Source organism: Pelobates fuscus, chromosome 6 (assembly GCF_036172605.1).
Source record: "Pelobates fuscus isolate aPelFus1 chromosome 6, aPelFus1.pri, whole genome shotgun sequence".
Lineage (NCBI taxonomy): Eukaryota > Metazoa > Chordata > Amphibia > Anura > Pelobatidae > Pelobates > Pelobates fuscus.
In genome coordinates, this window is record NC_086322.1 from 163,966,872 (window position 1) to 163,985,744 (window position 18,873).

Below are 18,873 nucleotides of genomic sequence, written 5' to 3' on the forward strand. Positions count from 1 at the left end.
CGCCGGGCTGAAGGGGGAGGAAGGGGGTTAAACACTTACCTTTCTCCAGCGCCGGGCTCCTTCGGCACTGGGGACTCTCCTCCTCCTTCGGTCGTCATTAGATCATTGGCTGAGTGAGCTGTAGTGGTTATGGTGCTTGAGGTGCTCCATTAGGCATTTTCTTAGGGTGCTAGTAGAGGTGTGTTTAACCCTTAAAGTTGAGCATTGCCTTTTCTGCAAGACAGCCATGTTTTACCTTAAATGGTTAAATTGACAAGAACCACTTTAATGGTCCTTTGATTTCTCTATTAATCACCTTTTTAGTGCAGAATCTTGGTCTCCAAATTAAAGGAACTTTAACATGAAAGCGAAACTATAATGCTAGAAAAACAGTTGTTTTCCTGGCACTATAGCTCCCTATAGTGCCCCATCCATCGCGGATCCCTCTGTGGTGCAGAAGGGGTTTCACTTATCTAATTCCACCGGTGACACTTGGCGCTTGTTCAGGCTCTACCTACTCTCCTCTCCTGCCATCATCAGTTGGCGAGGGGCATGCACGGTACTCACCGGGTTCGCATTAGTACTTACCCTATATGAAAGCATTGTATAATAATAATGCTTTCCTATGGGGTTTTGGGGTATGCTGGATGTCCTCAGGCACAGTCTAGACCAGTGGTAGTCAACCTTTTTTTACCTACCGCCCACTAATGCAACTTTTTGGTTGAAAACATTTCCTTACCGCCCACCAGTTTTCGCGCAAATGCGGAATATTTTTTAGAAAGGAGGGTGTGACGAAGTGCCCTTCGCCACTTTGTCCTGGAGAGGCCTGCTTGCCTGCCTCCTCCCCTGTGACTATGGTCCTGGACTATATTGCACTGCAAACCCTGTATTCAGGCATATGGACTTGTATTAGACTGTCTTTTTCCCTTTATCTATGCTGTAGGTTTGGACTGCTAATATAACCTAACAGCCAGGGGATTTAGGCGAATATACTGCATGAGAATACCATTACTGGAGAATACAGCCGTTCGTATGATTTCATGCGAATTCTTTGTGCTCTGAATAGGTGACCGCCATTTCGGGACTTTTCCACGTGTTCGCGGCCATCTTGCGTGCGAACAGCGGTGTTTGCCTGTGAACGCATGGAACTGAAATCGGACGCGCAAACAGGCGAATACCGCTAAGACCTCCAGACATCCAGAACTACGTACGGAAACTACCGAACGACCGGCCGTTCGGTAGTTATACTTAACTTAGTATGGGGATTCTAGCGACCACAAAGATGCGAATGGATGGCAAGAATTTCGTCTATTTTACCGTGCGAACGGAGACCGACCGCAAGGCCAAAACTCATGGAACTATTTTCGGCTAGTTGGTCTGTGCGGTCGGTCAAAACTTTGGAGCTCTGTATCTCCCGAACCATCCATCCGAATGGGCTGATTTTTGGACAGACTGTTCCCCTGAACAAGGGCTATTTGGGGATACCAGATTTAAAGCTGTACCCCCTGTTTTTGGGGTACATCCAGAACTTGGGTAAAATAATGTATGTTTTAATTGGGTTATGTGTTTATCTGAGGGGAGGAGACGTGGGGGTGTTACCATGCATGTGATTGGTCAATTTCATCCTCCCCCTGGGAGTGTCCTGTATGTACCTGATCCTAATAAAAAGCAGGCTGGGTGTTCCAGTCCTCAGACCTCTTCTGACCCTCAATACGTAGCCGTGTCTCGTTATTGGAAGGAATTGCTATATCACACTGGGGATTGCTATGCTCTGCATATTCCCCTGAGCTCTCAATCACTTAGCTCTTTTAAGAGCTTGTTCCTGTTACGCTCTCCTGGAGGAGAGGTCTTCCCCACACGGTCCTGGAGGACAGAAGCCGATCCAGGGTGGAAGGAAGACGGCGCGGCTCCAGTTAAGCTACGGCGGTTGTGGAGTCTGCGGTGGTTGTGGTGTCGTCTGCAGTGCTTGGAGTCCTCTGAGAGCGCTAGGAGCATCCATCAACGGAGGGTACTCGGTCGGGGTACACGGAGCTCCGTTACATTGGTGGCAGCGGTGGGATGGCGTCCTAGTGCGAGGAGAAGCAGCTCAGAGACACTGGTAACGTTTGGAGTTACAATTGAGGGCAACGCTAGCCATTGGGCAGCGCCCCTGGCTACCACAGGATGGCTTCCCTAGTGCGAGGAACAGCATCCTGGGAACACCCAGCAAAACTGGACTATTGGTATAGTCACGTACAGTTTGACGCTATGCTGAAGCGGCGGTTGGCTGTCTACGGGTCCCTTCTAACCGAGGAAATGGTACCAAGAATAAGGAGAGAACTGGCGGAGTATCTGCAGATGGAAGCCGAATATCGGGCAGTGAGGGCAAAGTATTCCGTCCCTGCGCCCCAACAACAGCGTGAGTTACAGGGGGCCGAAGGGGCCGTCCTTTCCCCCCAGCAGCCGTGTGTCCTACAGAGAGCAGAGGCAGTTGGTCCCTCTCTACAGCAACAGGACCATGGTAAGGGAGTGGAGACAGGCGGTCTCCCTCTCCAGCGGCAGTGTGTACCCCAGGGGGCCGAAGGTGCCGTCCTTCCCCCCCAGCAGCAGTATGTCCTACAGAGAGCAGAGACAGTCGGTCCCTCTCTACAGCAACAGGACCATGGTAAGGGAGCGGAGACAGGCGGTCTCCCTCTCCAGCGGCAGTGTGTACCCCAGGGGGCCGAAGGTGCCGTCCTTCCCCCCCAGCAGCAGTGTGTCCTACAGAGAGCAGAGACAGTTGGTCCCTCTCTACAGCAACAGGACCATGGTAAGGGAGCGGAGACAGGCGGTCTCCCTCTCCAGCGGCAGTGTGTACCCCAGGGGGCCGAAGGTGCCGTCCTTCCCCCCCAGCAGCAGTGTGTCCTACAGAGAGCAGAGACAGTTGGTCCCTCTCTACAGCAACAGGACCATGGTAAGGGAGTGGAGACAGGCGGTCTCCCTCTCCAGCGGCAGCCTGTGTTTCCGGGAAAGGAGCACAGCACCCCCTCTCCCCAGCGGCAGCTTCCCCCAACAAGGGGAGACACCAATCCTCCAGACGGCGCAGATGGGACCGTGGTCTCTGTGCCTGACCTACAGGGATGCTGGACAGCCTTTCCAGATCCCCAACTACCCTCACCGGGACACCCAGAGGAGGGGGTAAGTACAAATTCCCCTCCCCAGCTAACTCCTAGCGTGGCACCAGGGTTAACGGAGGCGATGCTAACCCCTCCTGACGTCCATGTTCCCTTGACTACTGAGCCGGACTATGGTCTCAGTACCCCAGCGGAAGAGCTGGCAGCTGGACAGAGCGCAGTCGGCCTCTGCCCTACCTTTGTCCCTGGTCCAGAGCTTGATGTCCTGCAGGCTACCCCAGCAGAAGAGCTGGCATCTGGGCAGAGTGCAGTTGGCCTCTGCCCTTCAAGTACCCTCGGCATGTGGCCTCATTACCACAGCCAAATACCCAGGTGCAGTGACTGTGTGTTGTGGGTGGGCTGTTCCTGTACTTTGATGTTGTGGGGGGGCCACTCGGACATCTGTTTATTGTGGGTTGGTGGATCGACTAACGGAGGCACTGACCGACAGAAGGTCAGGTGCCTGGTTAGTCTTCCCCCCAAAGGGGAGATATGTGACGAAGTGCCCTTCGCCACTTTGTCCTGGAGAGGCCTGCTTGCCTGCCTCCTCCCCTGTGACTATGGTCCTGGACTATATTGCACTGCAAACCCTGTATTCAGGCATATGGACTTGTATTAGACTGTCTTTTTCCCTTTATCTATGCTGTAGGTTTGGACTGCTAATATAACCTAACAGCCAGGGGATTTAGGCGAATATACTGCATGAGAATACCATTACTGGAGAATACAGCCGTTCGTATGATTTCATGCGAATTCTTTGTGCTCTGAATAGGTGACCGCCATTTCGGGACTTTTCCACGTGTTCGCGGCCATCTTGCGTGCGAACAGCGGTGTTTGCCTGTGAACGCATGGAACTGAAATCGGACGCGCAAACAGGCGAATACCGCTAAGACCTCCAGACATCCAGAACTACGTACGGAAACTACCGAACGACCGGCCGTTCGGTAGTTATACTTAACTTAGTATGGGGATTCTAGCGACCACAAAGATGCGAATGGATGGCAAGAATTTCGTCTATTTTACCGTGCGAACGGAGACCGACCGCAAGGCCAAAACTCATGGAACTATTTTCGGCTAGTTGGTCTGTGCGGTCGGTCAAAACTTTGGAGCTCTGTATCTCCCGAACCATCCATCCGAATGGGCTGATTTTTGGACAGACTGTTCCCCTGAACAAGGGCTATTTGGGGATACCAGATTTAAAGCTGTACCCCCTGTTTTTGGGGTACATCCAGAACTTGGGTAAAATAATGTATGTTTTAATTGGGTTATGTGTTTATCTGAGGGGAGGAGACGTGGGGGTGTTACCATGCATGTGATTGGTCAATTTCATCCTCCCCCTGGGAGTGTCCTGTATGTACCTGATCCTAATAAAAAGCAGGCTGGGTGTTCCAGTCCTCAGACCTCTTCTGACCCTCAATACGTAGCCGTGTCTCGTTATTGGAGGGAATTGCTATATCACACTGGGGATTGCTATGCTCTGCATATTCCCCTGAGCTCTCAATCACTTAGCTCTTTTAAGAGCTTGTTCCTGTTACGCTCTCCTGGAGGAGAGGTCTTCCCCACACGGTCCTGGAGGACAGAAGCCGATCCAGGGTGGAAGGAAGACGGCGCGGCTCCAGTTAAGCTACGGCGGTTGTGGAGTCTGCGGTGGTTGTGGTGTCGTCTGCAGTGCTTGGAGTCCTCTGAGAGCGCTAGGAGCATCCATCAACGGAGGGTACTCGGTCGGGGTACACGGAGCTCCGTTACAGAGGGTGTTTTACAAAAAATAAATGTACGTACATTTATCTTTTTATTTCTACTTAATGCAGGTTTATAAGGTTTTTAACTTTATAAAGTTTAATGAGAAAACAATAAAGTAAATTGAAATTACCTTTACTAGTGATTAATGAGATCCTTGAGGTTGATGCTGCGAGACTATTTGATATCTGGTTCGATTTTCGTAAGGAACAAACGAAGGTCTCTTTCAGTGATATTCAGACGACTTCTCTGTTTGCGCATAATATGATTTCTCATATTATCTCTCTATGATTTTTCTTGTGCGTCAGCTCATCTCCTCTCCCTCCTCAATTCCCCTCCCCACCTTTTTTTTTTCACCTTTTTTCTATTTTTTAACCTTCCTTGTAGCAATGCCCAGTAGGAAGGCTGAGCTAGGTAGCCCACTTACTATATAGTCCACTATAACAGACAGACACACGTACAAGACACACGTACAAGACACACATACAGACACACATACAGACACACACACGACACACATACAGACACACACACGACACACATACAGACACACACACGACACACATACATACACACACACGACACATACATACACACACGACAAATACACACACACATACACACACACACACGACACATACATACACACACACGACACATACACACACACACACACACGACACATACATACACACACACAACACATACACACACGACATACATACACACACACAACACATACATACACACGACATACATACACACACACAACACATACACAACACATACATACACACACACACAACACACATACAGACACACATACAGACACACATACACAAATACAGACACATAGATACACAAATAGACACATAGATACACACACACGACACATACAGACACACATGACACATACAGACACACACAACACATACAGACACACACACACACATACATACATACACACACGACACATACATACACACACGACACACACATACACACACACACACACACAACACACATACAGACACAGATACACACACACACGACACATACAGACACACACGACACACACACACACATACAGACACACACGACACACACACACACATACATACACATACACAAGACACACACGACACATACAGGAACACAGACAGACACACAAGACACATACATACAGACACACACAAGACACACATACCAACAGACAGTCACACATACATACACACACACAAGACACACATACCAACAGACAGTCACACATACATACACACACACAAGACACACATATATACAGACACACAAGACATACATACAAAGACACACACACACACACACACATTATATTTAAGTCACCCTCCTGTTTCCTACCTTTTAGATTCAGGAGGGTGACTTTCCCTGGGGTCCAGTGGTGGCTCAGGTGGATGGGAGTCAGAGTTCCCACTCTGACTCCCTGGTCTTCCTCCCGCGCGGCTCTCAGGGTTAGCTGGGAGGAGTGACGTGCGGTCACTTCCTCCCAGCTCTGCGATGTCATCACAGGGGGCCCGGTCGCGCTGTTAAAGCGCCCAGCGCTGACCGGGCCCCCTCACAATCCACATCCATCGGGTGGCCCTGACAGCATGGGCCACCCGATGGACCCCTCCATGTGCAGCCCCGGCGGTTTGCCGCGCGGGCCGGAGCCGCAATTTGTCACGGCGGTACCCAGTCGCAGGGGTACCGCCGGCTCGCACCCACCCGCCCGTCCGCCCGGTCGTCAGGTTGTCAAAACCTGGAAATCCCTACCGCCCACCTGAAATCCTAAAACGCCCACTAGTGGGCGGTAGGGACCAGGTTGACGACCCATGGTCTAGACAGCCACTAGAGGTAGAGTTAAGCCCGGCAGGTAATTATTGCAGTTAAAGGATCACTATAGGGTCAGGAACACAAACATGTATTCCTGACCCTATAATGTTAAAACCACCATCTATACCCCCTGGGCCCCTCATGCCTCCATAAATATAGCACAATCGTACTGTATTCAAGCCAGAAGCTGTAACTCTGCATGCTGTTTGCCTCAACAACAAAAACACAATCAGTCTGTTGACATCATCAGAAGTGGTAGCCTGATCCAATCACAATGCTTCCCCATAGGATTGGCTGAGACTGACAAATAGGCAGATCAGGGGCAGAGCCAGCATGATTCAAACACAGCCCTGACCAATCAGCATCTCCTCATAGAGATGAATTGAATCAATGGATCTCTGAGGAAAGTTCAGTGTCTGCATGCAGAGGAAGGAGATACTGAATGTTTGGGTGCATTTTAGGCAGCCATGATCCAGGAAGGATCTATAAAAGCCATCTGAGGAGTGGCCAGTGAAGTTATCACTAGGCTGTAATGTAAAGACAGTGTTTACAGCAAAAAGCCTGAAGGTAATGATTCTACTCACTAGAACAAATTCAATAAGCTGTAGTTGTTTTGGTGACTATAGTGTCCCTTTAATTAAAGGACCACTCTAGGCACCTAGACCACTTCAGCTTAACCCCTTAAGGACACATGACGTGTGTGACACGTCATGATTCCCTTTTATTCCAGAAGTTTGGTCCTTAAGGGGTTAATGAAGTGGTCTGGGTGCCAGGTCCAGCTAGGGTTAACCCATTTTTTTTTAATAAACATAGCAGTTTCAGAGAAACTGCTATGTTTATAAATTGGTTAAGCCTTCCCCCTAATCCTCTAGTGGCTGTCTCATTGACAGCCGCTAGAGGCGCTTGCGTGATTCTCACTGTGAAAATCACAGTGAGAGCATGCAAGCGTCCATAGGAAAGCATTGTAAATGCTTTCCTATGCAACCGGCTGAATTAGCGCGCAGCTCTTGCTGCGCGTGCGCATTCAGCCGACGGGGCGGAGAGGAGGCGGAGAGCTCCCCGCCCAGCGCTGGAAAAAGGTAAGTTTTACCCCTTTTTCCCTTTCCAGAGCCGGGCGGGAGGGGGACCCTCAGGGCACTCTAGTGCCAGGAAAACAAGTATGTTTTTCTGGCACTAGAGTGGTCCTTTAAAAACTGCAAAAATGATCACTGCAGGTTTAAGGGACCAGAAAGGAGCTGAAGTGGTCTGGGGGCCTATCGTGTCCCTTTAAAAATTAATATATTTATTTTCAATGTTTGAGTGTCCCTTACTTAGCATACATTACATTCCTCACACACCTTTTGAAAACAATAACAAAAAGGCTAGCAAACTTACTTACTTTTGCTTCCGCAATGAGATTGTCCATCTGGGTAATGAAAGGTCAGATTGTCAGGTTCTTATTAAGGCCTATTGGGCATGTATGGCCCATTGCAATTTAATGTTTCTCTATGAGATGCATTAACAGGCCAAACAAGGAGGATGTCAATTATTGATAGGATTCACGAAGAAGTGTCTTTAGTGGTTGTCTCGTTGACAAATTCTTACAAATATTAATACTTACAAATTGCATTTGATGTTTGGAGTGTCCCTTTAACCAGACTATATTATTCATTCATTCACAAATGTATTTATATTATTTGACTCTCCAAAACAATTACTCGTACATTTTTATATTCAGTACAGAACACTTTGGATTCCCCTTCTATTTTATCATGGCAATTTCCAATAAGATAAAATACCTTCATAGAACAAGCCAAATTATGAGGCGCTCTATTAGGAATAACTAAGAATTTTGTTTAAAAAGCTTGTGTCTTACACAAAAGTAAATCTAAATTCTGGCTTTAGTTATCATCTCTATATATTTGCCAAAAGTGCTCTGAAGGCCATCTAGATATGTTCTGAATGCCTGTTGGATCAACTTATTGAAAAAGCCACGAGAGACCAAGGTAGCACCTGTGCCCATGAAGGAAAGGCATGTGTCATTTCTGAATAATATTTGCCTTACTACCCTTTTATGAATACTTCAGAAAACTAGTATTCATTTATTGCTATTACATTTTTAGGCTTTTGGGGTAACTAAGACATAATAGTCACACCCTTACTTACCATCTGAAAGGCAAAAAAACATTTTAAGAGGGGCCCTTAATCATTGAGCAATTAATTATTATACTAAGCCTGCATGTCTGGAGATCTTGCGAAGTGGTTTAAAATAGCAGTATGGCATCTCAGGGAGGGCAGGGTAATATAATCAATTCAGAGTCTTCACAATAATATTCAGATAACATTTTATTTGCTTTTTTGTTTCATCAAAATGGTATGCCAATATCACTTTTTTTCTACAGCCCAATAATCTACAATATCAGAAAGAACCCAATAAAAAAATCAAATGGAGCAAGTTATGAGTTATACAGTACAAATTTCAAATTAGATGCTGTCTAAAGTGCAAAACTACTGCATTGATGATGAGTTAGAGAAGGAAATTAAAATACTCTATTTTAGACCAACAGTATATATATACATATATATGTATATATGTCACGGTATATACATATATATTTTTTATATATATATATTTAATTTTATTTTTATATATATATATATATATATATATTTTATTTTTTTTACAGACCGTACACCCAGTGATATCTGCATTTTTGTAAAAAGATATTTACAAATAACCAATTTCAAACATTTACATCAGCACCATAGTAAAAAAAAAAAAAAATCATAAAAAAAAAAAAGCAAAGAAAACTAACAAATAGGAAACAATTGTCATTTGTCTAAATATTGGTCCCAAAGTGGAGTATTTGGAGCAAGCTATACATAGAATACAAGGAGGCTAATCTTCTCTTTGTGGCTGTACTTCCCAAATAATGACAGATCGTATAGCATTGTCAAGTGGCATAGTCAAGGAAAAACAGACTTACAGCAACATTTAAATAACCATTTCAAACCTGGCTGTGCTCTCTGAGTTTTGCTCTGCTTTGTAGTAAATTATTTTCAAGGCTTTCCATTTGAGACATCCATTCATTGCTTCCAGTTCTTCTGGGATTTATCGAGAAAGGAAGTGACATGGCTGTAGGCAGCAAAACATCTATACCTTGTATTGACTTGTGAACATAAAAATGCACATAATGCTTGAGTCCAGTAACTGGGCCACTGGTCAAGGTAACCTGTAATCTCCAACTGCTGATAAACAGCAACAAAAAGTTATTTGGATCCAATTTTTCATTATCGCTCAAAAATACTTGAAAATCAGTAGCCTGTAGGTGTTCTGTAGGTACTAAGCCACTGATGAACTACACCTGCCATTATCATTTTACAACCAGTGTAGAATTAGTGAATGTGTGGTCTATCAAAGTTCAGAGCGGCAAGGGGTCTATTGTCCTTTAGTATTGCACTCTAACAGTCCCATTAAGTGTTTTTGTCTGTGAGGGGAACAAAAAGGTAACTATGCTTAGAAAGTCTCAGTATGTCATGTATGTATGAATGTCTCGAAAGTCCCTTATGGCCACCAATGGGTTATACTGAACCCTGTTACATAAGTAGACTTCCAATCAGTAAATTCTGTCTGTAGCAAAACATCATGCTATACCAATGGTAACCAGAACTTCAAAGGGATTGTTGCCTCCGGCCCTCTTGTGTTTTGTGGATAAGCCACAAGTAAATAAAACAATGCAGAGTGTAAATAGTCTAGTGCACAGTATATTGTTAACTGACAAATAAATATATTAAGCTTTCTTTAAACCTGCCTGTTTGCTTTTTTTTATATTTGTGTGTGTGTTTTCAAATATATATTTGAAAGCCATTATGGCAATGCATTGCAAAGGTCTAATTATACAATACAAAGAAAACAAAATAACATTTGCATTCACAATTTTGCTCATTTTTGGTGATACAAATGTACAAACACAGACTTGAATGATGTAATTTGTTACTATTACTGCATTTTGGCACTGGATTTTAGTTGCCCTGGTAGAAACAGAGGAAAGAAACACTGTGACATCATATTGTAACATTGTTTGAATACAGTGATTGACAGCAATGGACAATTACATTCTACGTAAATTACCCGTTTTTGTGTTTTGTTTTTTTAAAATCTCTCAATTTTATTTTGTATTTTAATAGATACTCCATTTAAATCTACAATCTTGAGAATTTACCATAAAATAAAATATAAAACAAAGTGTTAGGGTGCTGAATTAGATTTCAGTGGCTATCTGCAAAGTTATCGTAATCACTAGGGAACCGCACAGAAACCAGCTGTGTTTAAGCAATACTTATCTGTGAACTAGAAGAGCAGGTTTAACGCATACCTGTAACTATATAACACCAAAGAAGGTAAAGTGTCATGTATTTCTTGATTTTTTTTTTTTTGGCTCTTGGTACTTAAAGTTATCAATCTGTGCTGCGTTATATCGTTTGTTATGTTGTCTACATGTACTGTTGTCTTACTCCATTGGTACGGGAATCCAGGCTGAGGGCAGACAACTGGCCATGATTTCTGAAGATCAATTTATCGTGGTCTGTTAGCTGCTCTTCACACTTGACACTTTTACAAGATATCATGACAACTTCTGTGCAGACATAACCTGAAACCCACTTTATGTAATGTGTTGGTTGCAGACAATGTTGCACTGGTTCTAGCCATCTCCCTATCCCAGATATTAAGCATAACACTTATTGACCAATTCTATTAGACAAATGTGTAGGCAGCTGTTTGCAAAATTATTTTATGCAAAAATGGTAGAATGCCTGCTAACTTACATTTGGCCTACTTCAGTCTTTCAGGTAGTTGGGCACATTTTTTTTGGAGAGCCCTGTTTTTTTCCTGTTTGAGTCTCCGTTGAGGAGCTTAGTGGTATCATCCCAGTGGACATCCAGCAGGGAGCAGCTCTGAGACCGTCATACCACTCCTACAGTTAACATCTACCAACATCTGCTACTGGCTACAGATAGGAACACGTCTCTATGTGTAGCCGTTCTCCCACTGCATGCTGCATTGCTGTCAACTTGACAGAAATGCACTGATGACCATCTTGATTTCCTGTAACCGCCTGCAGTTCAGCTCAGCTATACAGAACAAACAAGGACGGGAGTGCCATCCTTCAACATTGAACACAGTATCATTTTTATGTTATATTGTCCAAGTCTGATCACTAAGGATTACCAAATAATTCATCAAGTTCCTGCATCCATTCATCTCCTGGTCCTCTGCTCATGATAGAGTCCACAAGGTCTGCACCATCTGCTATCCCAGGAAAAGAAGCAGCGGAGGCATCTGTATAACCGTATGACATGTCCTGACCAGGATTCCTGTCATAAGCTTGACCCTGGTTGCTTTGAGGAAAGTTACCACCTGGCATTTGATGTGTGGGTGCTTGATTAAAACTTGTCATATTGGAGATGCCAGTGTTCATAGCAGGAATTAATTGCCTGGACTGATTGGTTCCTTGTTGTCCAGGCATAGATTGCATCATTTGTCTGCTCATGGCTGGATTCAGGCTTCGTACTGTTCCACTACTGTCTACAACACTCTGACTGAGCCCTTGTTGAAAATGCTGCTTGGACATCCTAGGTTGCCCAGTCTGCATTGGATAAACCGCTCCATTGTTGAAACCCCCCATATCTCTGCTAGTTCTGACAGACATTCCTTGCAAGCCACGCTGAGTCCAGTTTTGCGATCCCTGGGGTAAAGAAGTCATCATGTTTTGAAGTCTTGGTGCCTGGGGCCTAGTTAGGGCTTGACCTACAGGTCCCTTCATTTGCTGATGCTGTTGAGACATAACAGAGTTTACCAGCATGTTCTGACTAAACCCCCCAACCATTGCCAAGCCCTGACTGGATGAAGGCTGCCGTGAACCCTGTACAGTGCCATGGGCCATGTTAATGCTGTTTTGGTTTGGGTGCTGCTGCATCATTTGGTTTACACCTGTGTTCATACTGTACATTCCAGGCTGGCTGACCGATGTGTTACTGTAAGGAGCCATTCCCATTTCTGGTTGCAGGGGAGCAGTAGGCATCGTGCCTGGGTTTTGGGAAGGACCCATAGAGATCATGCCTGCATTTTGAGCCATCATTCGAGATGTCCGCATGTTCTGAAGTGCTGCTTGGTTTCTGGCTGCTGCTATATCCTGTGGTGATCCTAAAAGCACAGAAAACCAAGTTAAAAATCAACACTTATAATTGTTTTATATCTAATCATACAGAAAACATTGAAATGGTCAATGAATAAATACAATGAAACTTAGGAAAACAAAACCTGTAAGAGCAGCCGATTATAAAATAAATTATCTGACGGAATTATAAGCCACCACACTAACACCCTGCAAGGTATTTTAGGATTTTTATCCTTGAGTTACTGTAATGCTAATACATACCCTTGAAAAGTAGTATTTTACGTGTCTTTTTACCACAAATTGTTTTACAAACAAGTCTACAAGATATGAATGTCATTTGTCTGAAGCTGTGTGAAACACATTTACACAAACCACATAAACGCCACACACAGTTCTTTTAAAACATAATAAAAAAGGAAAAATGAAGGACATATTTTTAAGAATGATGGACAGAAGGATTAAGACCGCAAAGGCAGACAGCCAATCCTAATGAAAGACACAAGGGGTAGAGAGAAAGCCTCTGGATTTTATTTAAATTGTCAGAAAATTACATTTAATTTGATAAACATGTTCCACAGGCATAAAAAATTAATAACTACTCACCTGCCCTATTTTGTAACAATTGTTATGGTGCAAATGTAACGTCTCTGGAAATTATACCAGTGAATAAAAACACTGGTAATTACATGTTACAGGGTTTTTTTTTTCTTCATGTGTTGCTCATGTATCTATTAAAATATATATTAACCCCTTAAGGACCAAACGTCTGGAATAAAAGGGAATCATGACATGTCATGTGTCCTTAAGGGGTTAAAGGATCACTATAGGGTCAGGAACACAAACATGTATTCCTGGCCCTATAGTGAAAACCCACCATTTAGGTGGCTTGCCCTTCCCCTCCCCCCCACTTAGCCCCCCTCTCAGAATGGGTTAAAACTCACCTTATTTTAAGCTCTACACGGGTCAGCCGGCGCTGGCCCCGCCCCTTTGATGACATCATCAAAATTGACAATTTTTATCCAATCCAATGCTTTGAAGCAGTTTTGACCAATCAGCACCTCCTCATAGAGATGCATTGAATAAATGAATCTCTATGAAGAAAATTCAGCGTCCCCATGCAGAGCGTTGGGACGCTGAACGGCAGGGCTGCTTACTGTGCAGCACTGAGCCAGGAAGCCCCTTCAGTGGCCATCTGAGGAGTGACCACTAGGAGGTGTCCCTAGGGACAATGTAACAACTGCCTTTTCTTTGAAAGGCAGATTTATCATCATCAAAACAGGAAGCACATACAGGAAGTCTAACAATGTGTTAGTCACGTGCCTTGCTCAAGATATAGATAAAAAAATATATATAATTACATTAAATAGCAAATGACTTTGCTTTAATGGCATATATTTGGTATAATGGTATATATTTATTTGCTTAAAGGGACACTATCACCAGAACCAATACAGCTTAATGTAGTGGTTCTGGTGCAAAGCGACTATCTCTGCTGTCCCTACAATGCAAACGCTGCCTTTTATGAGAAAATAAAATGTTTACATTGTTTCCTAGGGACACCTCTAGTGGCTGTCACTCCGGCAACTACTGGTTGCCCTTCCTTGCACGGCCATGCAATCTTCGCAGGGCCGACTTTGGCATCTTCAACAACAAACCCTATAGATACATTTGTATAATGTATTTCTACAAGAAGATGGTGAATGGTGCAGTCTGGAAATTGCCACCTCAATGTTCCCTATAAGGCAGCAATGGATTGACTGAGATCATCGCTGTTAATGATCTCAGCAAGGGAGAAGCAGCATTTGCCTTGAGAGTAGCCCGGAGAAAGACTAAAGGTCAGTTAAACTTTTTATTTGGCATTCAGGTGGGGCCCATAAATCTAAATAGAAAAACTCTTATGTTAGATATACATACATGAAATTCAAATTTTAGTGCTCCTTTAAAAGTAATGTTTCTATAATCTGGGCATTTCCAACCATATAAATATGTCAGCTGGTCTTTAATTAGTATCAAATGAAAAGCATGAAGAATATATCAAACATAGCTATGCATTGACGGAAGGCTTTGTCCCGTGGGCTGTGAATAGCATGAAGCACACCGCAGGACCTCTCTTGGCATGATTACTATTATTATAATTTATTTATATAGTGCCAACAATGTTGCAGCTAGATACACTGAACAATGACCTGTTGTAATTATCCCGTCCATGGAACCCCTCAGGCAGTATTGGGGTAAGGAGCACCAATTTGTGGTTCATGTTTTGTAGTTTGCCAAAATAGCATGATATGCAGTTAGGTTAATCTACTGACAAGCGTTACTTGTCTGCTGCGTAATATTACAGAGAGCAGAGTACTGAATGTATCAATGGAATAACTGGTATCTTCACAGATTATTAAACAGGCTGACTGTATCAGAGCCAAAATTCTCTCTCTAGCAGGAAGAAATGATTCAAAGAACTTTGTTTAATGTGCATTTGATTTATTACATTACCATGGATTTCATGGATTACTTTTTCAACACCAGCACTTTGCCCAAATATGCCGAGAGGAAAAAGCTGTTCAGAAGGCCCAAATTATTTAAAGAGGTACTGTCACTAACCAGGATTTTATTATAATGTAAATATTATGTTTACTGCTCCCTGCATTTGAAGGAACACTATAGCGTTAGGAATACACACATTTACTGCTAATGCTATAGTCCCCGTTTCTAGCAATATTGAGAAACACCAACTTTTCCAGTAAAATTAATCAAATATTTTACTTGCCCTTTTCCAGCTCCAAGACTCCCTGTGTGCTTCTTACCTCTCTGCCTCCTACAACATCCTCATTGAAACATGGTCCAGCTACTCATAGAGGAGTATGAGGTGCCATGCATTAAATGCTTCTAGAGGACTGAATCTAAATCTTTCCTAGTCACATGACAGTGTTTTACTTGGTCAGTGCAGAGGAAATGCCTCTTGTGGCTTGCAGTAGGTGGGTATAACCCATCAAGGCAAATATTACCGTTCTGCAATGTTTTAACTGTTTAAAGGGTTAGAATGACAGGACCACTGCTCCCAGGCCACTTCGTTCACAACAAATATGTATTTGTAGGGTGTGAAAAAGCTAATCAAATGTAGAAATCCAAATACAGTTATACACAGTGTCTTCAGAATATAAAAAGCATACAGACAAGGAGAAAAAAATAAAAAAATAATCTATTTGTTTTCATTTGCAATGTTTGCCCTGGCTTTGCCTTGTCCCAAATGGATTGTGATGTCACTTGCTAAAACTTATTTACTTTTAATACATTTGAAAGGAAATAGATCATATCATGAAACTACTGTATAGCCTATAAGACATTTGTATTTTTCTGACTTTTCGGTTATTTTAGCCTAATTGTTCAAGCTCATTTTAATCGTATAAGTGGTTCCCCACTGTTTAGTGAATAAACCCCTATATAATAAGTGCGTACAAGTATTAGATGTTAATTTTTACACCAAAATTAACATAAGAAATTATGCCTCTTTGAAAGTACATAGTTTGTCTTTAAGAGCAGAATCAGTGTTGAAGTAATTAAACACAATTAAGTTTAAGAGGAATTCTCACTACTTACACACAGGCTCTGTTATCGGCATTTTGTAATGTGCACTTAACCTTTTCATGCTCTGTGTCTTCAGAGCCATCCAACATGACCGTTAAACGGGAAAATGTAATTTTCCAGATGTAGCTCCTTCTGGTCTGCATGTATTACATGACAAGCCAGTGTATATACTATAAGGAGAGGACTGGAGATGTACAATGGGTGTTAAGAAAGATCATACAATTATATGTTATTACACGGAAGCCTGCTTTGAAACAAATCCAATTAGACTGAGATCCACATTGTAAATGTCATGTTTCATTTTAATATAAATATAAGAAAATAAAGTGAGATCAGGTATTTGTGATGTTTCTCCAGGGAATCCTCATTGGTCAGTGATATTTTGCCTTGGCACACCATGTGTTTGCCACTTAGATTTACTGTAAAGGCTGGCTAGATATATCCCCTGATTGTATGCTAAGCATAGTTTGCAGGACATACCTTGAAACTGGCTGACTTGCTGCACGCTGTATGGGTTTCTTTGTTGCTGCAGATGTCTGGTCAAATGTGGCTGCTGCAGCTGCTTTGAACATGTGAAAAATGGAGAACAATTAAAAAGTTAATGTCAAGAAAACATACCCATTTCAATCTCTATAATGATCTCATTTAATTTCAAAGGTTATAATGCATGGCTTTCCTTGTCTCCCTTTAACCTGCTCATTGAAACTGTGTATAAGATGCTGAAATTGTAAACAACTTCGTAGCCTTTGGTGCAGGTGTAGGCACTGTACAAATTGTGGACAACATCTCCCATAATGCTCTTACAGCCATACTGCTGGCAAAGCATCATGGGAGATGTAGGCCATACTATCTAGAGTGCCGAAGATTGCCTACAACGGCTTTAGTGGATCTCTGATAGCTTTCTATGAAAAAACACACACAGGAGTCACATGCTTGGAAAAAAAATAACATAAGTGAGGCCAATCTGTAAGCTGATAGAAACCATGCTGTTACTTTGTCAGTAAGACAGGCACATTGTTTAGTACCAATGTCATGAAATGTGGGGTTCACAAATCTCTTTAAGGTACAATAACCAAAATGACTGCATTGGCAGAAACAAAAGTGATTTAACTCCTAAACGGCCAAGAACTGAGCAGTGTGACATCCAAGACATGATCTATATACACCAAAGCTTCATTATCACAAGTTGTTTTGGTTGACTGTGGCATCTCTTTTATTCACATTTTAGATCAAAATTGCCAAAGTGGAAGCATACTTGACTTTGAGATTTTTCATTCAATTCAACTATTTGTGGCTTTAAATTTGAAATTCACTTATTCACTTTGAATGCTCACTCCAGTGAATAACAATGTGAACATTATAAATAGACATCTGTAAAAGTAAGTGTGTGTTCCGACATGGAAAACATGAAAGCATTATAAAACATAACATAAGCACATAATAAAGTGCCTGCAATAGAGACTTTTGACTGCATTCTTCACAACTGAAAGTGCAGCATGCACGACAGATTAAAGGTCTCTAACTGATGGATGTTATTAGGGACTGTGGAAGGTAGAGGGCAGTGCTGCTTTATAAAAGTTTAGTTCTCATCCTTTTAACCATTATAATATACAACACCTGCATGTTGTTTATAATGAACTTGTGTTTGAATGTACAGTTGGAATATAGCAATCACAGATTAACTCATAAGGGATTAACTTTTCAGCCCAATTCTTCAAAACAAACAAATCGCATTTTTGTCTGAATATCAGCTAGACATAGCGAACAGTAACATTCGACAGACCCTGAACTGCTGCACATCTTACCGTCTGTAGAAATATGGCTTAGGGTTGGTGCAACAGTTTGGGTAAAGTAACATTATGAGGGATATGCATAGTACGTATTGCCCAGTATGGCACTCTCTGTAGGCACCTATTTATTATTCTTTCCTTTATTTTCACAAAATGTTTCTTGCTGCCTCTTTTCCGTTTTTTTTTTTTTTTTGCTTGGTTAAAAAAAATGTCACATCCAATGTGTACAAACAGAGGTATAAAAGTGAGCCTCTCTTTGAAACTATTTTTTTTTTCACCACTGTAAGATTGGCAGGTTGACGGTTTTCACTTTCTTCAAAGTACAAAAAAAACACCCTTTAAAATGCAAACGTGCCTTTTCTTGCTAATAAATATCAGTCTTTTGTGCTCTAACTATGTGAATTAGTCAGTTTTTTTTTTTTAAATAAACCAAGTGATTGCAGTCTTTTCACTCATAATGTGTATATCAAGTGCGGTAAAAAAAAAAGTACCAATATATAAAGGATGGATAGCAAGAAGTAGTGCAAGAACTATATTAATAGCGTTAATTGAAGGGACACTATAGTCACCAAAACAACTTTAGTTAGCAGTTTTGGTGAGTAGATCATGCTGCTGCAGTCTCACTGCTCAATTCTCTGCCATTTGGGA

General features: G+C 42.6%; 1 protein-coding gene across 2 annotated transcripts in view; it reads right to left on the reverse strand.

Annotated features, from left to right (window-relative positions):
* Positions 1–9,371: 9,371 nt before the first annotated feature.
* The window catches only part of MAML3 (mastermind like transcriptional coactivator 3), a 332,055-nt gene continuing 322,553 nt past the window's right edge, over positions 9,372–18,873 (reverse strand). The window contains exons 4-5 of one of the 2 annotated variants that reach the window (XM_063458448.1): positions 16,916–16,994; positions 9,372–12,879 (exon numbers count right to left, since the gene is read on the reverse strand). In XM_063458448.1, coding sequence (XP_063314518.1) covers positions 11,894–12,879; positions 16,916–16,994 — 1,065 coding nt within the window. In that variant the 3' untranslated portion in view covers positions 9,372–11,893. Of the gene's footprint in view, positions 12,880–16,915; positions 16,998–18,873 lie in introns of both variants that reach the window. The other variant, XM_063458447.1, reaches the window with a different exon arrangement.